This window comes from Fistularia commersonii, chromosome 21, assembly GCF_037954325.1.
Source record: "Fistularia commersonii isolate RoL2024-O1a breed Wild chromosome 21, RoL_Fcom_v1.0, whole genome shotgun sequence".
NCBI lineage: Eukaryota > Metazoa > Chordata > Actinopteri > Syngnathiformes > Fistulariidae > Fistularia > Fistularia commersonii.
The window spans coordinates 4,528,616-4,543,691 of NC_141304.1; the positions used below are offsets into that span (position 1 = coordinate 4,528,616).

The 15,076-nt window shown below is 39.9% G+C and overlaps 1 protein-coding gene across 2 annotated transcripts in view; it reads right to left on the minus strand.

The window, feature by feature from the left end:
* The window catches only part of LOC147222109 (cadherin-4-like), a 237,341-nt gene that overhangs the window by 93,806 nt on the left and 128,459 nt on the right, over positions 1 to 15,076 (minus strand). For both annotated transcript variants that reach the window (XM_086167902.1, XM_086167901.1), the window contains exons 3-4: positions 8,480 to 8,706; positions 1 to 141 (exon numbers count right to left, since the gene is read on the minus strand). The exon at positions 1 to 141 is cut by the window's left edge and continues 42 nt beyond it. In XM_086167902.1, the coding sequence (XP_086024028.1) occupies positions 1 to 141; positions 8,480 to 8,706 (368 nt within the window). The remainder of the gene's footprint in view (positions 142 to 8,479; positions 8,707 to 15,076) is intronic.

The following is a 15,076-nucleotide window of genomic DNA, read 5'->3' on the forward strand; positions in this document are numbered from 1 at the left end:
CACATTGATGGGTGGGATGACCCAGTCTCGCTTCTGTCGCCTCAATCCATTGGTGTTGGAACTTCTCTGATGTTTTCGAGGGAACCTGATAACTCTTGGTTGGGAATCCCAGACTCTGGACAGCATTTCCTCGATGCTAAGCTAAAATTGAAAAAAAAAAAGATAACCCAAACATATCAAATTGTGCTATATCTTTGTGCTTAATAACAGGTTGTCCTTTCAAAAGTATGCATTTGGCAACAACAGGTTGGAAAAGGAAAAGTACTATTCAATACACACACACACACACACACACACACACACACACTCACACACACATACGCGCACACCTAGATATATATGTTTTTATGTGTTTTTCATAGCTGAAATTAATTGTGAAATACTGAATGACATTCTTACAATAACCTGTTTTTGCAAGAGTGACAGTGAGGGAAAAAGAAATGAGAAGTCCTCCTGGCTTCTATTTCACAAGGGTCTTGGCAAGGCCCCCTAAGCCTTTTATACCATTTGGTTCTGGCTCAAGAATGCGAGACCTCACCTTGCGTATGTGGGTAGGCTTTTGTCTGAGATGCTATATGCTTCTACACAGATTTTATGTACGGACAACATAATTCCCGTTCCCCTGCCCATCCTCTTTGTCACCACTGAGCCCGAAAAACAATGGCGACACTTTACCCTGACAGAGGCCCATTGTGAAATAAAAAAAGTATTGATGAAGTATCAGTGTAACAATAAAAGAAGCATGGCTGCGTGACAGTTATAATCTGTCTGCAAGCAATGTGATTTACAGCTGTCCAAAATGTCACCTGACACTAACAGAATATTTTTTATTTAACAATGTCAAATGGCCTTTGTAGGTTTGGACATTGAGGATTAGGATTACTCCATCCAGTGACTATCCTTCTGAGTAATCTCATCATTGACAAACATTTTTTTTGAACATGCTTGTTTCAGTGTATACAGTAAACGGCTTGTCTGTTGCCTGTAGTGGCTCCATGAACAGGGCTATACTGTTACTTGTGTGTCCTCGTGAAATAAGGTTTTGAAAAATGATGAAAATAATTTATTTTTTTCTCCCTCAGGATTCTCTATGGGGTCCTCCTGTGTAAGTTGGTTTTACTGCTGTAATCCACCTAATCCTATTGTTGTCTATGTGCTTTGTGTGCGCAGGCAAACACACAGACACACACACAGACACACACACACACACTAAATGTGTAATGCTGCAACCTAAACGGGACTGAGATTCCTGCTTATCCACACAAATCACCCGTGTATCTACATGGACCCAAATGATGCTATGGCAAAAACAATGAAAACCTTTCTTTCTGTAAAAAGAGGTACACTGTAAACTACACTTGAACAAATACTACACTCTCCTGTTCATCTTCTGTTTTGACTCTTTGCACATTTACAGGTCAGAGTAATGGATCAAGGGCTCATTCCAGACCTGAACCTTGAGCAGCCAGAGGTTCAGATTAAGCTGGAGTAGGAACACAATATGTAGAAGGGGCCGGATGAGTGGGTTGGATAGTTAGGGGATCAGAAAGAGGAACAAGGGGGCCAGATGTGTTTCCCAGATAGGATAACTGGTTCTGCTCATCCAAAACACACAGGGGTACAAAATGGCATGAAGCAGTCAGACAGGATGTTGTCAACCCCATGCATAGGGTCCGGTCTCTGTCTGAATGTGCACTTCCTGTTTTAATAGCAACGTCCATACATGTACACTATATTTGCAGATACTCATCTGAAACAGAATAGAATATGAGTTTTATTTCTTAGGCTTTTGCAATAAACAAGTACAACTCTCCTGTGGGAGATCTGGCAGGACTGAATCTAAATTCGAAAACTAAAGCTTATTATTTAAAGCAATTTGAAATTCACATTTCTCTTGTTTGTCTGTTGACTACACCGACTTCTGGTTTGTATAGTAAACACGATCAGCCTGTAATCACAAAGCAAGGGCACGTATCAAAAGCACAACCGTTCAACCTTGGAGGTGCTGCTTGTCACCAACCAAAAAGCCAAGAGGTATTACATCCCGGCATACTGGCAGCCCTCGCTCTAATCTCTCTTGAACAGGTGAGGCTGCTTATTTGATTTGGTAAAAATGCAAATCAAATAAGCACTAAAACCTTTTCCGGCAACCAGTCAACGTCAAATCTACTGGTGCATAACTAATGTGGTCTAAGCTGGTGGAGAAGGCAAGCCAACGTGCCATGAAATCAGTATGAGTTGGAGAGTGCTCAACGAGATGCCCTACCTGTGTGAGGTGCGATAGCCCGAGTACATAAACAGCAGAAAGGACTCTCAGGCCAGAGATGTTGTGCTTCAATAGCTACAGGATTGTTCACAGAAAATTAAATACTAAAAAGGATCTGGTCGACGAAGGAGAACATTCCAACAATTCTCATTTATACTGCTAAAACAGAGCACGCAGACACTATGCCAGCAGTTAAATGCAAATTAACTCTCACTGGGGGCCTGCAACAAAACAGGCAAAGAGAAGAGAGCTGCATTCTGTGCTGAAGCCAGTTTGTCTGAGTACAGATACAAACTAGTATATAATTAGCACTCAGAGGAAAATTAACTAAATGGTCTGGTATTTGAGCTGCTGCCCTTTCAATCTCTTTGAGATGATATCCACAAAAGTTTTATCTCTGATTGTTGTTTCTATTTTCACTATGAGCAGGTACTTGATTGTAATAAGTGGTGGTGTTATCTCATGGATTTCAAAGGATAATCTGCAAAAGTAGAGTTAGATTCAGATTCACATAAAACAAAATATTATCCTATCCTATTTATGTTTTTACTGAAAGGAACTAGGAAATGAACTAGAGTTAAAAAAAAGTCAATTTATTCACTATCCCTCCTCTTTACGTGACCAAACCATTTCACTCTGGCTTCTCTAACCTTCTCTCCAAAACATCTAACATGTGCTGTTCCTTTGATAGACTCATTCCTGATCCTGTTCATCCCGGTCACTCCCAAAGAGAACCTCAGCGTCTTCATCTCTGCAACCTCTAGCTTAGTCTCTTGTCTTTCCGTCATTGTACCTGTTCAAGGCCATACAGAATCTGGTCTCATCCCTATCTTGTACACTTTTCCTATCATTCTAGCTGAAACTCTTCTATCACATAGAAGACTGACATATTTCTCCACCCATTGCAACCTGTTTGAAGCCATCTCTTGACCTCTTTTCCACACTCTCTGCTGCTCTGGATTGTTGACCCCAAGTACCTGGAATTGTCCAACTTCTTGATCTCCACTCCCAGTAGCCTTACCTTCATTCCTCTCCTTTCCAGCGCATCTGTCCACCTCTCTAGATTTTCTTCAACCTGTTCCCTGCCCTCATTAGAGATCACAACATCATCTACAAACAAGAAGGGGCTCAGAGCTGATCCCTGAGTCCCAACTCCACCTTGAACTTCTCTGTTACCCCTACAGCACAATTCACCAGTGTCTCACAGCAAGAATTCATGTCCTACACCAGTCTAATATACTTCTCTGCCATTACAGATGTCCTCATGCAATACCAAGTTCCTCTCTTGGCACCCTGTCATATGCTTTTATTAGGTCTACAAAAACACAATGCAGCTCCCTCTGGCATTCTCTGTACTTCTCTATTTGCATTCTCAAAGCAAATAACACATCTATAGTACTCTTTCTAGGAATGAAGTCATACTGCTGTTCACAAATGCTGACTTCTGCTCTCAGTCTAGTTTCCATTACTCTTTCCCATAACTTAATTATATGCCTCATCAACTTTATTCCTCTATAGTTGTTGCAATTCTGCACATCCCCGTTATTCTTATTCTTAAAAATGGGCACCATCACACTTCATTTCCATTCCACGGCCATCTTGTCACTCTTTAAGATCCTGTTGAATAATCTTGTTGGATATGCTCCACACTTCCACAGGTATATCATCATGACCAACTGCCTTTCCACTGTTCATCGTCTTCAATTCATTCCTCACTTCACTTTTACTTATCTCCGCTACTTTGTGGTCTACAATAGTTACCTCTTCTACCCTTGCCTCTCTTTCATTTTCCTCATTCCTCAGCTCCTCAAAGTACTCTTTTCATCTTCCCATCACTCTTTTAGCATCTGTCAATAAATTTCCCTCTCTATATTTAATAACCCAGACCTGCTGTACATCCTTTCCATCTCTATCCCTCTGTTTTGCAAACCTGTATAGATCAGTCTCTCCCTCCTTACTGTCCAACCGCCCATACAAGTCATCATATGCCATTGGTTTTGCCTTTGCTACCTCTATCTTTAACTTATGATGTATCTCCCTGTACTCCTGTCTGTTCTTGTCAGTCCCACTTCTCCTTTGCCAAATGCTCTCTCTGTATATACTCCCTCCTGCACTTCCTCATTCCACTACTAAATCTCCTCATCTACTTTCCTTCTAAATGATACACCAGAAGTACTTCAGAAGTACTCTCCTACCTGTCTCCCTGATAACATTAGCTGTTGTTGTCCAATCACCTGAAAGCTCTCCCCCGACCCCCCCCGGGCCTTTCTCAACTCCTCCCTGACACTCCAACACTCCAACACTCCTCCTTTTTCAGCTTCCACCACTTTGTCCTGTGCTCTGCTTTTGTCCTCCTGATCTTCCTTGTCATGAGGGTCATTCCACAAACCACCATCCTATGCTGTCTGGCTATACGCTCACCTACAACTATTTTGCAGTCACTGATCTCTTTCAGGCTACCTCGTATATACAAGTATGCTCCTACCTTTGCTCTTATAAGTTACCCTATGTTCCTTTCTTTCTGGAAAAAAGTGGTCACTACACTCTTCACTAATTTCCAGCTCTAATTTCCCTCTATACGTAATGTTGAGCAACTCTCTACCTTTTCCTGTCATAGTACCGATAGCTCAAGTCCCTACTCTCAGTCCCAGACTCTTGCCTTTCCTCCTCTCTCCCTGCTTCCAAACACACCTTACCCCTCTCCTGCTTACTAACTGAAAACTTATATTGGTCATTCAATAACTCATTCAGTCAAATCAGGATCACAAGGGGGTGGGGAGCTTGGAGCCTCTCCCAGCTGTCATTGAGCAAGATACAGGGTTCACCCTGGATTGGTTGCAAGTCGTTGACAGGGCCACATATAAAGATGTGCAACTATTCACTCTTTCATGCATACATCTAGGCAATGTAGGGTCTTGAATGAACCTACTGCATTTTTTTGTACAGTGGAAGGAAACCAGAGAACTGCAGACATGAGGAACATGAAATCTCCAAATAGAATAACCCACTGTTGGAATTGAACCAGGGACCTCCTTGTTGTAAGGCACTTACCAATCAGCGGCCATGCTACCCAAAATTATTCAAAGATGATCTATATAATAAAGTTTAAAAAAATGCAATAAAAAGTTAATTCAGTCATGTCGTAAGTACTAAAAAGCCAAAACTTTACAAGAATCTTACAAAATAAGGCATGACATCATAGTAAGATCAAATATAACAGCACAGTTCAAAAAATAAAAAAATTAAAAACATAAATGGCATTTCCCAAAGGCCCAACTAGAAAAAAAGGTAAATAAGAAAGAAAGAAAGAAAGAAAGAAAGAAAGAAAGAAAGAAAGAAAGAAAAGAAAACACTTTAAAGAAGCAAGTGAATGACAATTTGTTCGATAACATAGCAAGGACCTGAAAATCGTCAGTCATTGATTGCTATACACAAAATAAGCATTGGGGGTCTATTTGCCAATACTTTTGGCTGAGATGACATAAACCAAGTCTATAAGGAGAAATGGGTAGTTATGGAGTTGTTCAAAACATTTAAGCGGGGCCAGTGCAGGGAGCATGCACTGAGGTGATGTGTTTGTGCCTCTTCCCTCCAACAATGATTAGAGAAGCAGCAGTTTTTTATAAATTTAGATGAATTTGGCTGTGTTATCTGTAAGGGAACAGCTACCCTTTAACAAACATCACTTAACAAACCCGCCATACTAGTGGTCTCCTGCAGTCCTACAACGTGCAATAGGTTAAACCCTACATTGGGAACTGGCCAGTGAATGGTTGTATGTCTATATGTGGCCCTGGGATCGACATGCATCCGGTCCAGGGTGAACTCAATTTCTTATCCAATGAGAACTAGGGTAGCACCCACCGTGATCCTGACAGCAGAACAGGTGGTATAGATAATGAATGAATGAATGAATGAACAAACTTGATGCAAAGCAAAATGACTTTCTTTTAAACACTGTCAGAATATAATTCAGCAGAATTTACTCTTTACCAGACAAACAAGGAATCATCGCATTGACTGACAGCTTCTTTTGATTACTCCCTGATTATCCTCCCTTCACGCTTTATTTTTAGAGTTATGTTTTCTGTACATTCAATGACAACTTAAGCTGCTTTTATTCCCATGACCATTTGGCATCCACTCAGCACCCAGTAGGTTAGTTTCACTCTGGTACCTTACCTATTCAGATTTGGATTTTAACATTTTTGTCTGATAACAGTGTATACATCTATTTCTTATTCATTTTTTGAATCTCTCTCTCTCTCATTCTTCAAAAGGTCAGTAATAATTATACACTGGAAGCAACACCTGATCCTCGCAGACTCTGGAACATTAGCTCAATCAATGTAAATTATTTTGCTTGTCTCCATTATTGCAGGGCTGTGAGTGGGCTGAGTTTTAATCCCCCCCTTTGCAAGCGCTTCAGCTACACAAGTCTTAAGCTTTTCTTCATGATTAGAAACATGAGGGAACATTTAGCCTGATGGTATTGAACAAGCACTGTCAGAAAAAATAATAATGACATTTTTGATCAGGCTGTAAATTTGTAGTTGCAAATAGTGTCTTAGCAGGACATGGGGCCCGCGACTCTGCTTGTCATATACAGAGCAGGTATTGACTCCCACTGTTACCCAAATTCAGCCTGCAGATGGGCATCCGCAATAAATCTCCAAACAAGAAACACATGACAAAATGTCAAAAGTGAAAGTCTGTGAAGGACGGGATTCATTTTCTGTCCAACTGAATTGAGGCTTGTTTCCTGGTTCCTATTTTATGGGCTGGGTTAATGATGTGTCACATTCACAATTGCATCAAAGAAGGCTGCAATTATCTCTCCTTACTTTTATCACTTGGGAACCCAACTTAAGCAAGTACAGATTAATAGTTCCCTGGCAGTTTGCTTAACCACAGTCTCAGAAGGGACTTGTGGGTTCAATCACAACAAATGCACTTTAAAGAAATTACTATCTTTTAATGTCTTCTAATGTAACCTTTTGAATATTTTTTTTCTTTGTTTATGACTGAAAGTGTTTTAAGCAGTACCACTGAGGCTCCTAGAATAAATGTCAGAAAAACGAGAGAGTTAAAAAGTAGAGTGCTACAGCTTATCTTACCTTATTGGAAATACATCACAGCAGTTAGGGCAACAATATTGTAGGTGACAGGAAACATACCTTTGCCTACTTATTTGAACTGTTGCCATCTGGTCAACAGTACCCCCTTCCCTTATGCACACACACACACACACACACACACACACACACACACACACACACACACACACACCACACACACACAAAGAGGGAAGGAGGGGAAGGGGGGACAAAGAAAAAGGATTGTGTTTCTTTGAAATTCATCATTTTTAAAAATAAATCCAATTTGAATTCTGATGCGGGGTAGCACAGTGTTGCAGTTGTAAGTGCCTCACAGAAGAAAGGTCAATGGTTCAATTCCAATATAGGGCCTATTTGTGTGAAGTCTCCATGTTCCCCTTATGTTTGTTGGTTTCCTCTGGATTCCCTGGTTTCCTCCCACAGTCCAAAAACATGTAGTAGTTACTCTGAATCGCCCAGATGTGTGAAAAAGGTGGTGAATGGTTGTATGTCTCAATGTGACATATCATGAAAGGGTCCACAATGAGCCCCCCACAGCGCTGAGTGCAGAATAACAGTAAAGATAATAAATTAATCAATTAATTCTGATGCGGTAGCACTCTATCCACTCTTTTACCCTTTGTTCCTCCTCACATCTGATATAGGGGGATAATTCCATGGTAGATTTGTCCCAAGGAATACAAAAATCAGCAATGTAAATAAATATAATCTGTTGCAAGTTTTTGATGCTTCAAGATGATGTTTTTCTTAACAAATAATTTCTATTTATATTATTTTATTTTTAGTTGATTACATTTTGCAGATAACAATCCAAGATTATTCAACTTGATCACATGCATAAACATACACACATACCTGCTTGTTGGCACCGCACTAATCAGCAAAACCCAAAAATCAATTTAGTTTGTCGTTACTGTGTTTGATCAAGAAAGGTTTTGAGTAGGTGATGATTTGCACTGCAGTTCTTGCTGCTGAAAGAGAATTTTGCTGTCAAGGAGCTGCTCAAACATAAGCCCGGCAAATAAGGAATCCAAGATGGAACAGACACACAGAAATACAGAGGTACAGATATTGTAGATATATATGCCATTGTTACCTTTGTCAGTGGTAAAGGATGAGGGTGTCCAGCTAGTGCCAGTTTAACAGTGGTCTCCCAGATGTGGGGGTCATGGAGCCCACGGGCCGTCACCATGAACTGGATGGGCTCTGACAGGTTGGCCAGTTCCTGTTCAGCATACACCGTCCCATCAGGCCTCACACTGAAGTTTGGGTCGCTGCTGACAAAGCCAACCTCTCTGCCGTGCTGGCAATCCTCAAACTTCACTGCAGAGACAGACACAAAGAGAGGGGGTACAGGGTTAGAAAGAAGAACAGTGAGATTCACTCCGTACGGGGCTCGCAAATCCTTGACACATCTGGCAGGCTGAAGATTAACCTGCAGCCATCAATACGCATCTTGAAATATCTCATCCCTTCTACTGTCGCTTCTGCTTCCCTGCTTTGACATCTTTGGCAAAAGAAACTGCTTATCTGGTTCTGAAGCAGAATACACAGGGGGAACCTAATTCTTTTTTATATCCTTCTTCTCCCAAACTAGACAGATAGCAGTGTCAAAACAGCATTTCCTTCAGCTTCTCCAGGGAAAGCATGAAGAGATTGTCTAAAAGCACATTAGGATAACTGGGCCGATTACACTCCATGCTTTGCTGCCTGACAAACAGGGCACAGTCTTGAATGACATTTAGATGGTTCTGCTCCACTGAGACAAAAGAAAGGGAGCTTTGAGGGGTCTTGTGTATGCATACATAAACACAAATGTCTGCAAGGAGCATATTGGATTGGTTTGGATTTATAATGCCTGCCATCTTTTTTTTTCCTCCCATGTTAGAATACACAAAGAATAGTGTGCAGACAAAGAGAAAGGGAGAAAGTAAGATAGTGAGTACATGAGCAGTGATTAACCAGTGACAACAATTTGAACATACTATTACAACACAAAAAAAACGGAGAAAGCAACTGCATTCCACACACCAACAATTAGGAAAATCCTTTCATTCAGATGCACGATGTAAATGGCACTCAGGTCATCATTATTCCAATGTTCACACATGATGCAATGGTACAAATGCTGAGAATTGTATTTTGCTTGAGCTTTTCTGGGGGTTTCACACTCACAAACACACACACATGCATGCGCTCTGATCTTATCGCACAAACTGGCTGCTGATAACAAGACAAATTGATTTCATAAATCAACCCAGGGAACAGAACTATGGAAGTGTGATTTCTCAAAAATCCAGCGTGAAGGATTCAACCCGGCAAGCTTTTTATCAAGCCATCTATTTAATTTATCGCCCAGCTTAAATTTATTGCTGAGCTTCCTGTCAAAAGCAGCTGCTCCAAAACAACAGGCTGCTTAAGCATTACACTCTTCTGAGCCATCATAGCTTAGCATCAAACAAATGATGCTGCTTGTTTTTAACCTCTGAGTAATTGCATTCATAACTGCATGGATGGAAAACACAGTTTTGACAATGTGTGGATCTGTCTTTGCTGGCAAATGCATCCATATTTCCATTAAAAACAACCCATCGAAGAATGTCCTTATTGGGATGACAGGCGTTGAGTAGAATTAGGGCCTGGGTTTGGGGAGGATGCATAATGGCAGTTGGTGATTTTGCAGCAGGATTTGAAAATATAACGCAGATTTGCTTGACTTGCCCACAGATAGATTGTGACTGTTGGCATGTATTATGTAGATGACTTCAATTAACTTGAGCTGAGTGAGCTAATTGGTGTCGCAGACGGTTCTCTTCTGGTAAAACTCAAGAGGCAAGAACAAAGTACCATTTACAGACTGTAGGTGTGTGTGTGATCCTTCTTGCGTGCCTACATTGAGGAATAAGTTCAAAGAACAGGTAGGATGAAATTGTATGCAACAGCTGAACAAAGGTGATGTCACAATAAAACCAGAAAGGTTGTTCTACTGTACATTGTCTCTGAAAGTACCAGTTAGCATGGGAACATAAGGCAACCTTCTACAAAAGGATACTGGCATGGCTTTCTCAATCTGTCAGGAATTTGGGACGAGAGCCCATCTACAAGTACTCCCTTTCTCTCTCACTCTGAATATATATATACATACATATATGTATACAGTTAGGCCCAGAAATATTTGGGCAGTGACACAAGCTTAGTTATTTTAGCTGTTTACAAAAGCAAATTCTGGATATAATATTGACTTAAAGTGCAGACTCCCATCTGTAATTTGAGAGAATTCAAAACCAAATTGGAGCAAGGGCTTAGGAATTCTAGCTCTTTAATACATAGCCGGTTTTTCAAGGGACCAAAAGTAATCGGACAATTGACTCAGAAGGCTGCAAAAAAATATCTAGGCTGCATGGCTCCTCCATCGGTAACCTGTCATCAATTAAGCAGTTAAAAGGTCTGGACTGTTGCTGTGAACACACAACATGTGGTCAAAGGAGCTCTCAACGGAGGTGAAACAGACTATCCCGAGGTTGAAAAAAAGAAGAAATCCATCAGAGAGATAGCAGGAATGTTAGGAGTGGCCAAATCAACAATTTGGTACATTCTGAGAAAAAAGAAGAGTACACTGGTGAGCTTTGGAACTCAAAAAGGCCTGGATGTCCACGGAAGACAACAGTGGTAGACGTTTGCTGAATCCTTTCCATGGTCAAGAAAAGCCCGTTCACAACATCCACTCAAGTGATTCTCCAGGCAGTTGGTGTATCATTATCTAAGTCCATAAAGAAAGACTTCATGAGAGTAAATACAAAGGATTCACCACAGGGTGCAAACCATTAATCAGCCTCAAAAATAGAGGCCAGAATTGCCAAAAAACAGCTGAAGAAGCCAGCCCAGTTCTGGAACAGCATTTTTTGGACAGATGAGACTAATATCAGCCTGTACCAGAATGATGGGAAGAAGAAAAAATTTGGAACACCTCATGATCCAAAGCACACCACATCTTCTGTAAAACATGGTGGAGGCAGTTTGGTGGCATAGGCATGCATGGCTTCCAATTACATTGGGTCACTTGCATTTATTGATGATGTGACAAATGACAGAAGCAGGTGGATGAATTCTGAAGTATATAGGAATATAGTTTCTGCTCAGATTTGGCCAAATGCAGCAAAGTTGATTGGACGGCGCTTCACAGCACAGATGGACAATGATTCAAAACATACTGCAAGAGCAATCCAGGAGTTTTTTTAAAAGTAAAGAAGTGGAATATTATGCAATGGCCAAGTCAATCACCATGTCTAAACCCAATTGAGCATGCATTTCACTTGCTCAAGGCAAAATTTAAAGCATAAACACCCACAAACAAGCAACAACTGCAGACAGCTGCAGTTAAGGCCTCGCAAAGCATCACAAAGGAGGAAACCCAGTGTTTTGTGATGTCCATGGGTTCCAGACTTCAGGCAGTCATTGCCTGCAAAGGATTCTCAACAAAATATTGAAAAGAACATTTCACTTAGGGTTATGTTTATTTGTGCAATTACTTTTGAGCCCCAGAAATGAAGAGCGTTTGTATAAAATAGCTACAATTCCTACATGTTTAATCATATGTTTTAACCCCTTGAATTAAACCTTAAAGTCTGCACTTCAATTCCGTTGTAGTTGTTTCATTTCAAATCTAATGTGGTGTGTATAATATGCTATATTTTTATATCTATCTATCTATCTATCTATCTATCTATCTATCTATCTATCTATCTATCTATCTATCTATCTATCTATCTATCTATCTATCTATCTATATATACACACACATAGATATATATATGTATTTACATATATATATATACACACACACACACACACACAGATATATATATATATTTACACACACACACACACACACATATATATATAGGTGTATATATATAGTTGTTCCTATACATATGAATATGTATATACATATATATATACACATACATACATACATACATATATAAATATCATATATACAAATGTTTTTATATACGTATGTGCATATATACATATGTATATATATGAATGATGAATGACGCTCCATTGATGAAAAACACTCACAAGTCAGTTAATTCTGGTGGTAGGATTTGATCTGCCATGATGTTGATTATGTAAGTGGCAGAGGGTATATTCTGATAGACAACTGTGTCTGACAATGATGGCTCAATGAAAGAAAGCTTTCGGAAAGGCAGATAGAAAATAAGACAGAGATACATCATAAATTATGTGAAATCCACTGTAATTGGAGGTTTCAAGGTCTGAAATCATTCCTGTTTATTCAACCACACGAGATAATGAATAAGGTGTGTTCATCGCTTTGATATCATAATGTACACAAAGATAATAGCCATTCTGTATTTCTATCTTTTCATCGTCAACAACAAGATGTTTTACTAAAAGGGCATACCTCTGCAGTATATACATTTTTTCCTGAAAAAAAATTACACAGTACTTGTGCAACATTTTCCCAGTAATAAACCCTGCTGGACTGACACACATCAGATCATCTCATAATATATGGGTGACATCAATGAATATACCAAGAGAAGGACACCAGCTAATTACACTAATCCAAACAGCCACACTCCCATATGCGCACATACACACACACACATACACATACACATACACATACACATACACATACACATACACATACACATACACATACACATACACATACACATACACATACACACACTGCAATAACCTTGCCTGCACATAATAGTTTGTTGACTTAAATTTTCATAGTGAGCACTGACTACTAGGGGCACTCTGCTAAAATACTACCTTTAATATTACATGTGAATGATTTAAATGGCAAGTGTTCACTGTGCATGGCCTACTTTGTGCACTCACATAAAGCATACCTCCCTTGTCCCTCTCTTTTCATCTACACCGTGTACACCTGTCAACATGCCCTCCTCATTCCCTCCGCTTCCTGTCACGAGCTCCTCCCCATCTCCAGTACTTCTTTACTATAGTGTCAAACTCAGTGGCCTCTTAACAGCTGCCACATATATATATATATGTGTGTTCCTACTTCTGTTGTTTAACTACCTGTTGTTTGCTACCTGTCCTCCACTCGCTCTTCTATTCTTGGTGTACTTTCCCTCTGATACACACAAGACAGATAGATTGAGTGCACTAATGGTTTTGTAAGTTGTTTAAGGCTTAATGACAGTTATGAGTAAAGATGACCGCGAGTGGTACAGATGACCTACAGGGAACCAATAGAAACTGGGCTACTGTAAGTCAAAGAAGGAGAGGAGGAAGGCGTGTTCGGAGGTAAGGCAAGAGTCTGAGACTGAGACTAGGGACTGGGGTGGGACCAGCGACGCTGTATGGACTAGAAGCACTTACAATGACCAAAAGACAGGAGGCAGAGCTAGAGGTCCCAGATATGAAGATGTTGAGGTTCTCTTTGGAGTGACCAGGATGGATAGGATCATGAATGAGTCTGTCAATGTTAGATGTTTTGGAGAGGTCAAAGAAGCCAGACTGTGATAGTTCGGTCATGTACAGAGGAGGAATAGTGAATCTATTGGTAGACGGATGCTGGAATGGGAGCTGCCAGGCAGAAGTTCTCAAGGAAGACCAAAGAGAACATTTATAGAAGTAGTGAGAGGAGATATGAAGGTAGTTGGTGTGAATGAGGAGAATACACAATAGGGCTAGATGGCAAAAGTTGATTCGCTGTGGCGACCTCTGAAGAAAAAGCTGAAAGGAGGAGAAGAAGAAGAAGCAATTGTATTGTTTCTTATTTTTACGTAACTTACTTGTTTGTTTATATCTTTATTTGTTTTCAATCAATATTGCTGTGGTGGAGGTAGAATTTAAAAATAGGTATTTCATGTCAGACATGCTGAGTTTAAATGCTAAACTGACACTGGGGAATGATATTAATGAAACATGAAATATACAAATCACATTTGGGTGTATGCATTGGAGACTAAGGTGTGCCACAAGCAGAGTTGATAAATAGATCCAGTCTAAGCATATGGAGCTCCTTTCGTTAAGGTGCTGTTCATCACAATTGTGGCACAGTGCTAAGTAAACATTTGCACTGGTAGCCTGCTGCTGTCTTCAAGCCAACAGGAAAATCATTGCCACCCACGCAAATTTGCAAATAACAGTATTTTTTCTAGCCGGAGACTGATAGACAGTGGCATGGAGCCCACTGACAAGGAAGTGGAATCTGTTTAAATACAGAACAGACTGAATGTTTATGAATCTCTGTCCATTAAAAAGAGGGACTTGACTGCAGAGTACCTATATTTTGGATATTGGATTATCACAAATAATCTGAAGCAAAATTATGATTTCCTCCATTTTAAATTATGCAAGTTTTTAATAAAGCAAGTCATGTCTTGAATGATGATTCATTAGGTCGATATTTCATTACGTGAAATATTAAAGTTAAAGCTAATTGAATATTTGGATGTGGAAGATTTTTTTCCAGGAGCACTCCGTAGGTATACTTTAGGTTGTTTGCGATTTGTATTTTTGGATATCTAGTTTAATGCTCCAAATGATGCATTTAAAACTTTAACAATTGAAGAAATGTTATAAAATGGGGCTCAATTTTGTTGAGTTGCAATAAGTTGTGAGGTGATATTTCACAATTTGAATGCAGCATGATTGGGGAAAACAATTTCTCTAAAATTAAAAG